We start from the raw sequence: 14,415 nt of genomic DNA, 5'->3' as shown, positions 1-14,415 counted from the left end.
GGGCAAGGGACTGGACTGTCCTGCTCTGCTCTGCTCTGGAGCTGCCTGACCTTGTGTGCTGGGGACAGTTTAGTCACTGTAATATTAAAAAGATCCCATACACAGCTCTCCCTGCAGCCCTAACAACAGAGATATGGCAGCCAAGGGGAGGACTGAAAAGAGTTATGAGGAGTAGGTGAGGGGAACAAAGGCATTCACAAGCAGTAACATAAATGAGTTGAATTTGCTTGCTTTTTAGATCTCAGCATCTCCCACTACTCTTGAGGAATACATGGACAAAACAGCTTTCCCTGCCAGTTCATCTGGACAGCTGCAGGCACAAGGGAAACACACCTAGAGAGCCGCACACCTTTGAAGAGAAGCTGCCACACAGCACAGGGAACAGACCAAACTGGAAAAGGCCAGGCAGGAGAGGGAGATACTTATTAACCAGAGGAGAAGCAAAGTGAGCCAGTGAAGCAAACACAGTGAGAAATTTCCCTGGTTCGTCACAGAAGTTACTTCACAGAGCAGGGCTTAAAGTAACCATAGTTTATCAGCAAAAGCTGCATCTTTTCCTTTCCAGTGCAGGCAAAAGTACAAAAGTTTACTGAGCTTTGCAGATGAAGGTTGCAGCTGTAGGTTACTGTAGAGGGAAACTACAAAAACTAAGAAATATTCCAGACCTAGTTCCTGGAAACAGTTTCCTTTCTGGAACACACCCCCATGTTATTCCATACATAAAAGGGGCAGGGCGTCTCAAAAACAAGTAAACATATCTAACCAAACCTCAGCTGTACACTCCTTTTCTGCTACACAGGCAACAGCACCTGTACAAAATGACAGAATCTTACAGTACAAAAAACCACAAGAGCTGACTTCTATTTCCCCATGAGTGCAAACATGGAGCCTTCAGAAACACCAGCAACAGGCATGCTTTGCTGAGAACAGAGCCCACCCAATTGTGCATGTTCATTAGGCACAAAGGCAGAGAACATCCAGACAGCACAGAATAGCAATATTTGGAAAGGGTTAAATGAAGAGGGCTAGGTAGGGGAAGTAAAAAGCAAAACACTGCCTACCTACCACTGTTTTTTTTTACCCTAGCAGCCCTAAATCAAGATTCTAAGCACAGGACTCTTCTTCCTTGGCCATCAGCAAGCTTTATAGCACACGCTGTTGAAGAAGAGTGCCATCCATCGCAAAGGCAGAAATAGAGAGCTACATCCAAAAAAGCAAATCTCCAGTTTTACAGGAAACAAGCTTCCCTGGAAAAGTAACTAAAGCCGCAGCAATGTACAACAGATGAATGAAATCTCATCCTCATCAGGGTTCCGAATACACTAACATGCTAAGCTTGTCCTGCTCAGCCTCGTCTGGGGCTTCCACATCCACCCTTCTGCGTAGGTACAAAAGCTCCATTTAAGGTCAAGGCCAAGTCTTCAGCATTTCCTTGAGCTATACCTGTTTCATACCCTATCTCCAACCTTGAAGCCCTTCAAGTCTATATTGTAGATAGCCTTGTCCCGAATTCCGTCTCTCCCTTATAGGCTGCCGCGTTAGGAACATGGTGCTATTTTTACCAACTCCCTTTGTTCCTGTATGGATTTAGTAGGAGTATGCAGCGTGTTCCTGTAGGGGTTCCGATGCTTCCCATCTCATGTTTCCTGAGCCTACCGGTGAACCCTGCGAGCAGCGCCCAGCTCTCCGCGGGCCGCGCTCCAGCCGTGCGGGCTGTGCCGTGCTGCTGAGGGCTCTGCCCACAGCTCTCAGCTGCTCCCCCCACAGCAACCCAACTCCTGCTCTCCGGCGTTCCCCCGGCCCCTCACTCCCGCTCCCCAGCACTGTCCTTTCAGTGATTTAAAACGGATAACAAGTAGGAGTAAGCTGGTGAGGCTTAAGCGGACTTAAGTCTAAGTCTTCCCGCTTCCAGAATCGAGAGGGCACTGCCGGGTTCCCAGCCCCTCTCCTGCCTTTGCACCACAGGCAGCCGTTTGGCACTGATGCCTTGATGCAGGCACCAACGCTGAGGGGCATTTCCCCGTGCCCTCACGACACAAGTGTCCCTGCCCGCGCTCCATCCGCGCTACCAGCGAGCCCCGAGGCGGCGCGGCTCGGTAACTCAGCAGTGGCACCGGGGCGGCCGCGGACGGACGCACGCACGCACGCACGCATCACGTAGGCACGCACGCAGGCACGCACGCTGGAGTCGGCGCGTGCGCGCGCGGCACGTGTCAGCGTGGGCATCATGGCGGAGCGGCGGCCCGTGCCCAGCGACCTGTTCCCCCTCGTGCTCGCGTTCCTGCGTGAGAGCGGCTGCCAGGGCGCCGCGCGAGCCTTCGCCAGGGAGGCGGCGGCGGTGAGCGGGACGGGGCGGGACGGGGCGGGACAGGGCGGGACGGGAGCTCAGTGATCGACTGACTGACTATCTGACACTGGCTGACGCGGCCTCTCTCGCTTTAGAAGGAGCAGGACCCCAACGCGGCCTCCCTCCTGGACATCTTCGCCTACTGGCTGCGGTAAGTCCCCTCGGGATGCGGGTGCCCTCCGCCCGGCCCCCCCCGCAGGGCCCCGCTCAGCCCCTCTGCCCACAGGTCTCCAGCGGCTAGGAAGAGAAAGCTGGTCCCGAACGGTGCCCAGGCGAAGAGGAAGCCGTCCGCCAGCAGCAGCAGCTCCAGCTCCAGCGAGGAGGATGAGAAACCCCCGGCCAAGAAGCCGGGTAGGTTTATGGGCGGCCCTAGTGCACACCGGGGCTGTGTTTGGCATTGGCTTTTCACGTGCTCTTAGAGCTCAACTTCACTACTCTTTTGAGTTTTTTCAGCAGCTGTAAGGGATTAAGTTTTTACTGACTGATCTCGATTTTGGCATGGCCTTTTGCCCATGACATGGAAGATTTGTTAATTTTAGTGAAGGGTGGTGTCTATCTCGTTAAAGTTTAGATGCAGCAGATTTTGTATCCCGTAGGCTTTAGCCATTCCAGAGAAATGTCAGGCATCCCTGCTCACCTGCTGCTTGTGTGAGGTTGCTACCCTTTTTTTCTTTCAAGCTCATGTACCAATGCTGTCAAAAAATACATCCCTGTGCTGCACTTTGCTATATGGTGAGCTAAATTTTTCTCTTTTATCTGAAATTGTTCTTGTGTCTTTCATTAATCACTATACACAGGATTGTGTGTGTCTAGCAGTAGATTTGCCAGAGAGAAGGAATGAATGAGGAGAGGGAGAGACACAGGAAGAAAATACGTCTTCAACTTGAGCCATCCTAAAGCAGAATTTGAACTTAGATCTGATTTTTATTTGATAACGGCAGTTGTAAATATAACATGAAACAAAACTATTTATTTTACTCCATGTTATTAAAAAGCAATCAGTAACCCAGGAAATGGATTTGGCTAAAACACATTTAGGTGTCTGGAACCTTAACATGGCATTGCAGTGGTTTTCTTTGCAAGCACCAGTCTGTACTTGTTCAGCAGGTTTCTTTAAGCCAGAAGGTGTGCAGACCCAGCTAATATTATCTCAGTTTGGGGGGTGCTCTTTCTTTGTGGGCTGTCCTTTTTGGTGATAGAAGCCTGCACTTAAATTAGTGTGCAGCAGACATAAAGTGTGGAATTGCTTTTATCTTTTTGCTTTTCCATTTTGGAGCAGTCTGCCACACACTGCTCAAGAAACAAAGTAATTACTATGAACTTCATTCATGGTTTAATGATCCTAATATATCCTTTTGCTCTGATATCTGCTAGTGCAGGATATAGGTACAGGAAAATTGTGAATTAACTTGTCATCATTGTATGCTGTCTCTTATTTGCAGCTAAAGCATCAGCTGTGCCCAAAGTAAAAGCAGTTCCTGCAGCCAAGATGGCAGAGAGCAGCAGTGAGGACTCCAGTGATGATTCAGACTCGGAGGAGGAGGAGAAGCCAGCAAAGGTTGGCTTTTGTTTTCAGTATCTTTAATGCACATTTGACAGTGATGAATAATAGCAAATTTAACCAGCAGAATTACATGTGAAATTTGGCTTACTTGTCCTGAACTATGAAGTGTGCAGGCTGCTGCAGATACAAAACAAAAAGACATTTCTGTAGTGCCATTTGGACTGGTCCCAGGAAAAACTTAATTTTTTGTCCTACACACACTTTGTTTCATACCCAAATCTGGTTCTTGCTTTTATCCTAAGACTGCCAGGGCTTGTTTCCTTTGCAAAGAAAGATTTACTTACAGTTGTTACTATAAGTTTGATTTTTATATATATGTGTCTTTATGTAAAAAGGGAACCTTCTCTTTCCTTTTTCTTGCTGCAGTCATGGTCTTGAAGTGGAGGCAAGGAAGAATGATGTCAGGGGAGGAAGAGTGATAACATTGTACACTAGAGGAGGCCAGCTAGAGTTGCCCAGTCAGTATTTTCAGCTTTCAAGCTAGTGTGATCTGTAGAAGGAAGAGAACTGTGCTAGCCTCAGACCTGCCCCATTTTGAGGAGGCAGAACTGAAGACTGATGTGCAAAGGAAGCTTCCGGTGCATTTCTGGGAGTTTTTCTAGAGCAAAACTGTTACCCCAGGATTTTGAGACCCTGAACACGAAGCAGAGTGGTGTTTTCAAATCTCTGTGAAAGAGAGCTGTACACTCTGTGTACGTGTCTATCTTACTAGCCTTGTTTTCCCCTCATGACTTCAAGGGTTAATCAGTTTTTCCTGCTGTTGTTTAGAAAGGTGCAAAACCTGTGGTGAAGCCACCTGGAACCAAAATTCAGCCTCAGAAGAAAGCAGAGAGTTCCAGTTCTGACTCAAGCAGCTCAGATGAAGGAGCACCAAAGAAGCAACCACCAAAACCAGCAACACCTAAATCAGGTACCTGTTAATGTCTATCATGAAAAAGAGCAAAATCAAAAAAGCAGAGGAGGAGTGCTGGGATCTGTACCTATATATGTATTACCATAGCAGTCTGAAAATCTGCTTTCACTGCCATTTGCACTGCAGTCTAGTTTGTTCTAACATAGAGGTGTAGAACTGAATGGAAATATAGCATCTGGTCCTGAACGCTGCATTGTTTGAATAACTGTTTATGTTTTGCTTTCACCATGGTCTTCCCCTCAAAATTCCCGGGAGATCTTTACTAAGCCTTTAGTTTTGGAATTTCCCATAAGTTAGAAGACACAGTTTCCAGAATACTTCCTCTGAGGTTGCAGTAGGATAAACCAACACTTTTGCAGTACTGCCTTAATCTTTTCTATAGGCTTCTGTGGTTCTTTTCTCTCTAAGATACTCACTGCTCAGTGTAATTTTCCCTCATCTACCATAGCATGTTTTGCAATGTCCCTTTTTACTTCTCTCAAAAGGAAGTAAAGCTGCCCAGGCAGCCACCAAAGTTGTCAATGGAAAAGCAGCAAGCAGTAGCAGCAGCAGTGAAGATTCTGATGAGGAAAAGGCTGCACCGAAAAAGGTACATTAGACTATGAAAAGCTTCATGAACAATGTAGAAATCTAGTAAGACTAGTTGTTATTATCTTGCAGGCACAGACTACACAGAAGCTGTGCTTGACATGCTTACACCTGCTTCTCCTTCATACAGTGGGATTATGTGTTCTAGCATCTCTCCATGTACTGCTTTCTTCCCTAATCCCTGCCTACTGCTTTCTCTGCTCCTTCCTTTACCAGGAAAACATCTTCTTGTGTCATAATGACATCGTGTCTCTATTATATAAAGTTGCTTTGGCCTAACTCTTTCATGTTTAGCTGTCTGTAAATTTGAGTTTTCCACTAGTGAGTGTTTAAAAATGTTTCCTGCAACACAAAAATAATCATAGTTGTTTTTAATCATGTGGCAGTTGCTAAATTTCAGTCAGTCCTTGGCCCTTTTGTCCAGAGGAGTTCTTCCTTAGGGGTTCATGGAGCAGAAAACAATAGCAGAGGAGCTAGAAAGATAATGGTGCTATACATTTCTTAAAATTTGCATTTGAGAATATCTGTTAATCTTTTTCCCTTTGTCTTGAGAATTTGCTCCTAAGTGAGGTGTGGAATTAAGCAAGATCCACATTCAGTTGTCCTCACAAGATTTCTGCAATTTCCTTTTTTAATGTATATTTCTTTTGATAAGGTTGTTCCCAAGAAATCACCTCTGCCAAAACCTGCAGCCACTCAGGCATGTCCAGGGAAAACCAAACGTGCCAAGAAGAGTTCCAGTAGTGAGGACTCATCTGACAGCTCAGACGATGAAGAGCCACCTGCAAAACAAAAGCCGAAGTCTGGTATGTAAAAGATATTAAATAGGGTTTTTTTGTGAAGTATCCAGGGCCATTCAATTGCAGTCCAGCTGATGGGCTAAATGGGCTCTGTTCAGTGTGGTATAACATCTTTAGGATTCCAGTAGAGACCTGGTGTGAGTATAGGGTCTATCATCCAAGGTCAGTCTGACTCTTTAACCAGAGGATTTGAGAAAGCAATAAATGAAAACATTCAAAAATTGGCGTATCTGGGTTTGTTGGTTTTGTTTCTGAAAAAGTTTGCTGACAAGCTCCTGTTCTTCTGAAAGTGCAGAGAAAACTTCTGGAGAGATGGTTGGGTCAGCTGAACCCCAAGAGGAGAGTTAAACTCAGAGTGGAAACAAGGAGGTAGCAGTGGGGTGGGTATAATCTTTCAAATTAGAAGCTAGTGTTGGATTGTAGCTACAGAAGGGGAATACATGGAAGTGAATAGCAGAAGTGCTTTATTCTAACTAAAAAAAAAACTTCTTGTGCTGCTCACATTATCATGCAGGCACCTGAATGCTGTGTTTCTCTTCATAGGTCCATACAGTGCTGTACCACCTCCTCAAGGAACACAGACAAAGAAGGGCCTTGCTAAGGCTCCTGCAAAAAAGGCTGAGAGCAGTGACTCTTCAGACAGCAGTGATGAGGCAGAGCAGGTGCCCTCAAAGGCAGAAGCAGGTGTGTTGTGAGGAGGAGAGGCTGCAGGGGAAAGTACTACATTGTGCCAACAAGGTTTTTTTGCAAGGTCTTGGTTTCCTCAGAAAAGCCATTTGTCTTTGCTCTATGTTGCTATTTGCTCTTCTGGATGCTTCTGATTAATTTGAAGGCTTCACAAACAACACTGTGTACAACTCATGGATCTGAACTGTGGTCAGGTTGGATTTGCACATGCTGATTTGAAAAGTCACTGGGATCTAGTTTAGTGGGAATAAGCCAAGTTCTTGCATGGCTTCCAGTGGGCTGGCTGAGTGGCTGGTGTACTGAGAATGGAGGTTTTTCACATCTGCTAAAGTTTGGATCTTGGGACAAAGGTTTGGTGCGGATGTGGCCTATGAATTTTAAACTTGCTTTTGCAGGCAAAGCAGCAGTAGCTAAAACAATTCCTGCCCCCCAGAAGAAAGCTGTGACTAACAAGAAGGCTGAATCCAGTTCTGATAGTGACTCAGGTAATACAAGAAATCGAGCTCTGATTCTTTTGTGTTAATATTTTTACTGGCCAATTTGCCCCGTAGTGGTGTGTCTGAGAGCCTTAGCGTATGAGCTTAAAAGCTTCAGAGTCTCCATGGCTAGCAAGATGTGAAATTGGAAACCAGCAGCCTGCAATTCAAGGTGGAGTGTGACCATGAGACAAGACCATTGGCAAGTGCAGAAAAGTCCCCATATTGCTGGATGAAAAGGACAGGGAATTGTGAATCAGTTTAATGGTTAAACTCTTCTGGAGCATCTGTGTCTTGAGATTTTTTGGATTTGTTACTCCATTGTGTTTGGAGAAGTTTCTGAAATAAAAATGTAATCACCATATGAAGTTCGAAATAGACTTAGAAGATGCCTGCCTTCTCCTAATGTGACACTACAAATGGGAGCAGTGTACTTTGTCTCTCCTGTTGACCAGGTTTGAGTTTTGGTATTTCCCATGTAAGTTCCCTGTGTGCTGCAATTTCCCTCTGAGTTCAGGATGCTCCTGTGGCATATCTCAGCATCTCTGGTGCCATGGCAGGAACTGGGTGGCAGCTGCCAGTCTGTCTGCAGTCAGCTAGTCCTAGCACTTGTGCCACTTGTGTGACACTCCAGTGAGTGTCAGCAGTTCTGTGTTTTCTGGTTTTGTTACCTAGTTTCTCTCAAAATTGTCAAGTTTTTGATTGCTGTTTAAAGTGTTCGGAAATGCTGGAAAAGATCAGGTTTAATATTCCAGATTTGTGTAACACAATACAAAAGTGTATTTGTACTCAAGGAGTCTCCATTTTCAAGCTGCTGCTATCTCATCTGATAGAGGAGGTAGCTAAAATGAGATACTGGGCTGTTGCTGCCTCACTTTTTATGCTTTGCCAACTCTATATCTTAATTTTTTATGGCTTTTTTTGATCCTTACCACATAGATTCTTTTTTCCATGTTTCTTCTCCCCAGTTTTGATGATACTGGTACTTTCTCTAAAGTTCTTTACTTGGTACCTCTTCTACATTTTTCTCCTTACTTCCTTGTGCATGCATTAGTGAAGAACTTAAACTGTTAGTTTCCACTTTCTCACAACAAAGAAGATGTGTGAAAAAATGAATGTTGTCCCCTTGCCTTGAGCCACAAGCCATTTTGCTTTTCACTTACCCATAAACTACATACATGTTACCACTAAAGTAACTTGCACATTAAGCCTATTAACTTGGAGAACATTTTTTGGTTTTTTTAGATTCCAGCTCTGAAGATGATAAAAAGAAGGTAGGGAATAAGCTCCCCGCTAAACAACCTGTGATAAAGAATACTTCTAAACCAGCAAAAGTAGTTGTCAAGCCTGGACAAGCAAAGAAAGACTCCAGTTCTTCCTCAGACAGCTCAGGTATTGGGATGGGAGAAAAGGAGAATTTGTACTTGCATGTTCTTGTCCAGACCTTTCTGTTTCTAGGCACGGTCTGAGGGTGCAGTTGGACAGGAATACCCATTGAGGTGTTGTTTCAAGCAGATGTACTGGGTATCAATGCTGAATTTGAATGTTAGCCTTGTGTTAAAGGAATGGGACTTAGTCTTGGTTGCTGTTTTTCTTTCCATTCTAGATTCTGATAGTTCTGACAAGAAGGCAGCTCCTGTGAAGCCCACAACTAAAGCAGCAACCCCTGTAGCAAAGAAGTCACCAGCTGTCGCAAAGAAAGCACAAAGTAGCTCTGATTCAGATAGCAGCTCCAGCAGTTCTGAGGATGAGAAGAAGAAGAAAGGCCCTCCAGCTAAACCAGCTGGCAAAGTGGCTAAGCCACTGTCCAAACCTTCTACTCCAGCTCGCAAAGCAGACACATCTGACTCTGATAGCTCAAGCAGCGAAGAAGAAAAGCCAGCAGGGAAACCAGCCACCAAATCTACCGGGGCAGCAAAGGCAGCTGTGGGGAAGAAGGCAGCTGTGGGGAAGAAGGCAGCTGCTTCTAGTAGTAGCAGCAGCTCATCAGACAGTTCCAGTGAAGAAGATGGGAAGCCTAAAAAGGCAGTGAAGGGGGTGCAGAACGGTTCTAAAGCCACTGCCTCCACAGAGAAAGCAAAAGCATCTGCAGTGGCTGCAAACAACACGAAGTCTAAGCCAGCTGGTGGCAGCAGTAGTAGCAGTGAAAGCAGCTCTGAAGAAGAGACTGGAAAAGTCAACGGAGGTATTACCAGCAGTCTGGGAAGTGGGTCTGTCAGGCAGTGTTACTGAGCTAAGCATGAATGGAAGACTTTCTGAAATAATACTCATTCTAATTAATCTCTGTGTGTTACTGTGCCATCTGGTACAGTAGTAAGAGGGAAGGGCTAGTTTTGAATTTGGTGGGATCCCTTTTTGTCTGTACTGCATAGCTGCTTGCAGTGAAATTTGTGGTAATGTGAAGTACATTTCAGTGTAGTTGTTGCCAGTTGCCATCTGGCCATGCACAAGATTTAGTGGCAGCAAAGCAGACTGCTGGAGGACCTTATCTGTGTGGAGTGGGACACCACAGTTGATGCCTCAGTGCACAATAGCAATCTTTAACCATCCAGGAGGAAAACAACTAGCGATGCACTAGTGATGTGCACAAATATGCTCAAATTCATATCACGTGCACAAAGTGATGTGCATGTGATATGAATCCAAAATCTGGCAAATTTTGACCAACAGACTCTCTCAAGTATGAAAAATCATTCATATAGAGATACCCTATTGCATAAAATTTTATGTTTTAGGATAGGATGGGGAGGTCCTTGCTGAATTTGTTAGTGTCTGGTACAGCAGTCTGTTTTCTGTGTGAGGTAATGCAGGCACCAGTTCTCACACCTGACTCAACATTGGGTTTGCTTTCTGGGGAACAGAAGCCATTGCTTTTCCCAACGCTGCCCTTAAAGTTCTGCTGCTGTACATCTAACAGGCACAGTCGGGAAGAAAAAGAAGAGGGAAGATGATCAGGAGCCAGAAACACCACACAGTAAAAAAGCAAAGATCAAAGCCCAAACACCACACACAGTTCCCAAGGTGAAACGGGTGAGTGAGGGTGGATTGTGGCAAATGCCTGAAGAGCAGGCCTTCTAAACAAGTAGGCTGTTTTGGGGTTTATCTGAGTGGTTGGGCCTACAGGATTATTTGTATTTTTACTCTCTCCTTAAGCACTTTAACCATGTCTGTAGAACCCTGGGGATTGCACATAAGAACATAATATTATTCTGGCCAAAGTTGATTTGATATACTTGCACAGGAGCACTCATGAGCTGCCTGATCTGAGGCAGGGAAAAAATGATGAATCTGAGAAACACTCAAAGATTGAGATGACATGACCAGGGTTCTGTATTTGCAGGGCAAGGAAGGAGGTTATTACTAAAGGAACTTTGTGTGTTTGTATGTGGTTACTGCATCTCGTTTTCTTTTTTGACAGGCGTCCTCTCCATTCCGCCGCGTAAGGGAAGAAGAAATTGAGGTGGATGCTCGTGTGGCTGATAACTCATTTGAAGCAAAGGTAGGGCTAGGTGGTGCCAGAGTGCTATAACGCTTGGTCTCTGGAAGCATCTGTCTGCAGAGCAGCCTCGGTGTGCTTCTGGGCAGTAGCTTTGGTGAAAAGTTCTTCCACCAGGAGGCGCATGGGAGAGTGGTATCAGCTCCTGTGTGAATGTACTGGGCTTTTCTGGGTCCGGTGAGGTGTGGAGCATTGCCTTTGCTCTCTTGGGTACTGACTTGAATTTCCTTTTCTCCCTCTCCATCCCTCACAGAAAGGAGCAGCTGGTGACTGGGGTGAGAAAGCTAACAACATCCTGAAATACACTAAAGGCAAATCTTTCCGTCATGAGAAGACAAAGAAAAAACGAGGCAGCTATCGTGGGGGCACTATATCAACCCAAGTCAATTCCGTCAAGTTTGAAAGTGACTGAGAATATTGGAGTTCATAAACCATCTGCTCACCAGAACATCTTGGATGGGCATATGGACATTATGGATGTCAAGCCTGCCTGGAATGCTACCTCCCCTAGCTCCTTGTGGGGCAGGCAGCTCCGGTGTAGGGATGTGGGAGAATAGTTGGATGTTTCCCCATTTTATTTCTAATTTTGTTGTAGTCTCCTAATTTGAAACCATCCTTAAACTGGTGTTATTTGCACCGCTAGGGTAACCGCCAAGACTTATATTTTCTACAGTCTTATTTTAAAAGGCTGGCAGTGATGTTTACTTTTGGTTTCCTGCCCATCTAGTAGAAGAAAGAGAAATCATTGTCCTGTGTTTTAACCTCCCATTTCTTTTTCAGCCAGTTTAACTCTCATACCTTTGAAAAGGCAAGTATTTTCACTTGCCTCTGACTAGTTACTGTAAGAACAACTGCTTTGAGCACTCTGGCTGTAATATTTGACCTGACATTTCAAGTTTACCCTTGTAGTGTGACAGGGTTCCTTTTCTGTTTTTATTTGTGGTTTCACCTTGCAGTAAATACCTACTTTCCTCTTCCTTGCACTCCTTTGGAGGTCACTAACCAGAGTACTTGGAGAAGCAGTCTGCAAATACAGTTTTGTAGTTGAATAACAGTATTGATTGCACTGGCAGGGTGGGGGCTATTGTCAGAAAGACCGAGGTTTAGAGTACTGCTGTGGCACTCTTGATAGCACTTCCATTAGTAGCTGGGGAGTGAAGTTGTTCAGAAACTGCATGGGGGCTGTGAAGTTTCACTTGGTGGGGAGGGAACAAGAGACTAAGGAGATAGAGGCAGAGGTGGATAAACTGTTTTTGTTTCAGAGGGTCTGGCTGCAGTGTGAGCTGCAGCTTATTAGGAGTCAAGATGAATGTATCATTAATGCCTTAAATTTCTTTTCTGAGTTGGATTGCTTGGTCTTTGAGCTGTTTTCTATCTGTTAAATCCCTCTTGAGAAGTAAAATACCCATTTTCCCCTAGCACAAAGGCAAACCCTGGCACTGTAACGTTGGAAGTACCAGCTACAAGTGTATATTCTGTATGGGGAGCCACAAAGAAGTTGAGGAACTTGCAGCTTAAACTGAGATTTCACGAGCAACTGACAGTATAATGGTGTACTGGGGTGGGCTTGCATTCACTCAGTTGTGTGACTGCTTCTTTCCTAGGTGCAGCCTGCATCTGGTAGAAAATATTCCCCCAAATACTCTGCCCTCTGTTATGTGGGTAAAGTTAGTTTGAGGAGCAGTGAGTTAAGTCCACAGCAAGTATGAGTTGAATAATGGTAGGGCATGTCTAGGAAATGGAGTAGTGGGCTGTGAGATATGCTTACCCCAAGTGATGAAACTGCCAGCCACTGAGGTGGTGCAGGGCCTGATTTCCATGTTTCCATTCCCACCCCAAAGGGTGCTAATGAGAAGAGCCTTGTTACAGGAAGCTGTGTTTGTGTACAAAGCAGTGTCACCTAATTGAGGGTTGGATGAGACTTGATGAGCCACCCCCATGTACATGAGTGGCAACTTTTCCCAGTGAGCATTTTTCAGGACTTCCCCCCAACTTGCACAATCACTGGGGCCTGGATTCAAGGCTACAGTGCAGAAGGGCCCAGGAGACCATGGTTATGACAAGAAAGTAGAGACCAAAGGAAGGTGGGAAGAGTATTTTCTGCATGGGAATTTGAACATCATCCTTGTCATTTGCCCTCTTTTTTTCTATTTATCAGGAACTTACATTTGAAACTCTTCAAAATTCTTTTATGCTTCGAAGTTTTTTAAAACGTCTGTAAAATGTGAGAGTTAACCGTGTCCGAAAATAAAGATTTGCTGCCTTTGTAGTCTGAGTGGATCTGGTAGTTAAAGATATGGAATAGTGGATGGGAAAAGGGAGGGTACCAGTGCTTGGGGGTAACTGTGTCTACATTAGTCTACAACTACTTCTTGACATCTTAATAATTGTGGACATGTAACAGACCTTCAGAAGTGAAAGGTGGCCTGTACGGCTGGCTGGTGAGTGATTGAGAAATCTGGATAAGATGCTAGAAGCTTATATCAAAAACTGAGGCTGTTCAAGTCCCTTCCCTTCAGACTATCTCATTAGGTCTCAAATACTGCTGCCAAATCAGCTGTATGGCAGTTGGCCATATAAGCACCAGCATATAGGAACAAAAAATAGGCATAACTGAAAAAATCCTATATAGATCTAGTTAAAATGACTGATTTGTGTGTCCCTTTAGATTTCTTTCTCCTGTGTGTATAAGGAAAATAAACTTGATGATAGGGCCTAGTGGAGCTCTTGAGTGCCGTAATGCTCGATTTTACCTCTTGCACCATGGTTCCCATTATGGTGGGATGATGCACCACATGTGTTGGGCTCTGTTGCTCTGTCGCCAACACTGCCACAGTTCCACCCTGAACGTGATGCTACTCCTGTAGGAGAGGATGTAAGGCTGTCTGAGGTTTCAGCACAGGATGCAAAGAACGTCGTTAGCCTTGCTGGGGATCAGCACCTGACTGAGCAAGTGCAACAAGCAGGGTGGGAAATGCTTGGTGAGACTCTCAAAGTGACGTGCTTGACACTCCTGGGAAAAAACTGGTCCTTTCACAAGATTTTGCAGCTGCTAGACATACTTAGCCTACATCTCTGCTCTATCACTGTCCTGATGCAGACGCCTGGTTTCCCTGTGCAACAGTGGTGCAGTTACATCTGTTATTAGTGCTGGAACTGGACCAACAGGACCTTCCCCTCTGCCGTGTGCTAGAACACTCCCTCACGTCCCGATTCCCCTGTGCACCATCCTTTCCCTTTTGCTGTCCTGACTACCGTGTTCCTATTGCTCTCCTCTCAAGGGGGTTCTGGCCGCGGGGGTGTCCGGGCAGCGGTCACTGGGCAGATGCTGTGACAGCGATCGCACGCACCGGCCGCACTGGAGGCACAAACTGCGGCTGGCGGGCGCTGCCCCGCTGCCTGTCGAGCTGCCAGGGCAGCAGGTGCGGCTCTCTTTGTCCACCCCGTCCCCCTCTCGCCCCACCTTCATGCCACAGCCCCGGGCTCGGCTCGGCTCGGCCCGGGGCGCGGCCCGTGGGCCGGGGCTGCGCCGCCCGGCCCCACC

The 14,415-nt window shown here is 45.8% G+C and overlaps 2 protein-coding genes across 3 annotated transcripts in view; one reads left to right on the top strand and one right to left on the bottom strand.

Moving 5' to 3' along the window:
* Nucleotides 1–2,332, bottom strand: part of PIK3AP1 (phosphoinositide-3-kinase adaptor protein 1) — a 42,658-nt gene extending 40,326 nt beyond the window's left edge. The window contains exon 1 of the mRNA XM_086899021.1: nt 2,070–2,332. Within this exon, the coding sequence (XP_086755147.1) occupies nt 2,070–2,229 (160 nt within the window). The 5' untranslated portion in view covers nt 2,230–2,332. The remainder of the gene's footprint in view (nt 1–2,069) is intronic.
* Nucleotides 2,099–13,140, top strand: NOLC1 (nucleolar and coiled-body phosphoprotein 1). Of its 2 annotated transcripts, XM_086899023.1 has the most exons (14): nt 2,099–2,338; nt 2,443–2,498; nt 2,574–2,698; nt 3,790–3,905; nt 4,680–4,821; nt 5,310–5,413; nt 6,068–6,218; nt 6,756–6,896; nt 7,295–7,384; nt 8,621–8,767; nt 8,982–9,560; nt 10,293–10,405; nt 10,794–10,874; nt 11,125–13,140. In XM_086899023.1, exons 1-14 carry the CDS (start codon nt 2,228–2,230, stop codon nt 11,281–11,283), a joined length of 2,115 nt encoding a protein of 704 aa, XP_086755149.1. In that variant the 5' UTR covers nt 2,099–2,227; the 3' UTR covers nt 11,284–13,140. The 2 variants fall into 2 exon arrangements, with proteins under 2 accessions (XP_086755149.1, XP_086755150.1); XM_086899024.1 differs by lacking the exon at nt 10,293–10,405.
* The last annotated feature ends 1,275 nt before the right edge of the window (nt 13,141–14,415 follow it).

The sequence above is a fragment of the Cyanistes caeruleus genome, chromosome 8, assembly GCF_971803275.1.
Source record: "Cyanistes caeruleus chromosome 8, bCyaCae1.hap1.1, whole genome shotgun sequence".
Classification (NCBI taxonomy): domain Eukaryota; kingdom Metazoa; phylum Chordata; class Aves; order Passeriformes; family Paridae; genus Cyanistes; species Cyanistes caeruleus.
This window is presented reverse-complemented; position numbering and strand designations above follow the sequence as displayed.

Bases quoted from the DNA above. Each gene is read 5' to 3' on its own strand.
- NOLC1 (XM_086899023.1), top strand. From the start codon at position 2,228: ATGGCGGAGCGGCGGCCCGTGCCCAGCGACCTGTTCCCCCTCGTGCTC. The intron at 2,499-2,573 runs GTAAGTCCCCTC...CTCTGCCCACAG, and splicing joins ATCTTCGCCTACTGGCTGCG to GTCTCCAGCGGCTAGGAAGA. The intron at 6,897-7,294 runs GTGTGTTGTGAG...TTGCTTTTGCAG, and splicing joins GCCCTCAAAGGCAGAAGCAG to GCAAAGCAGCAGTAGCTAAA.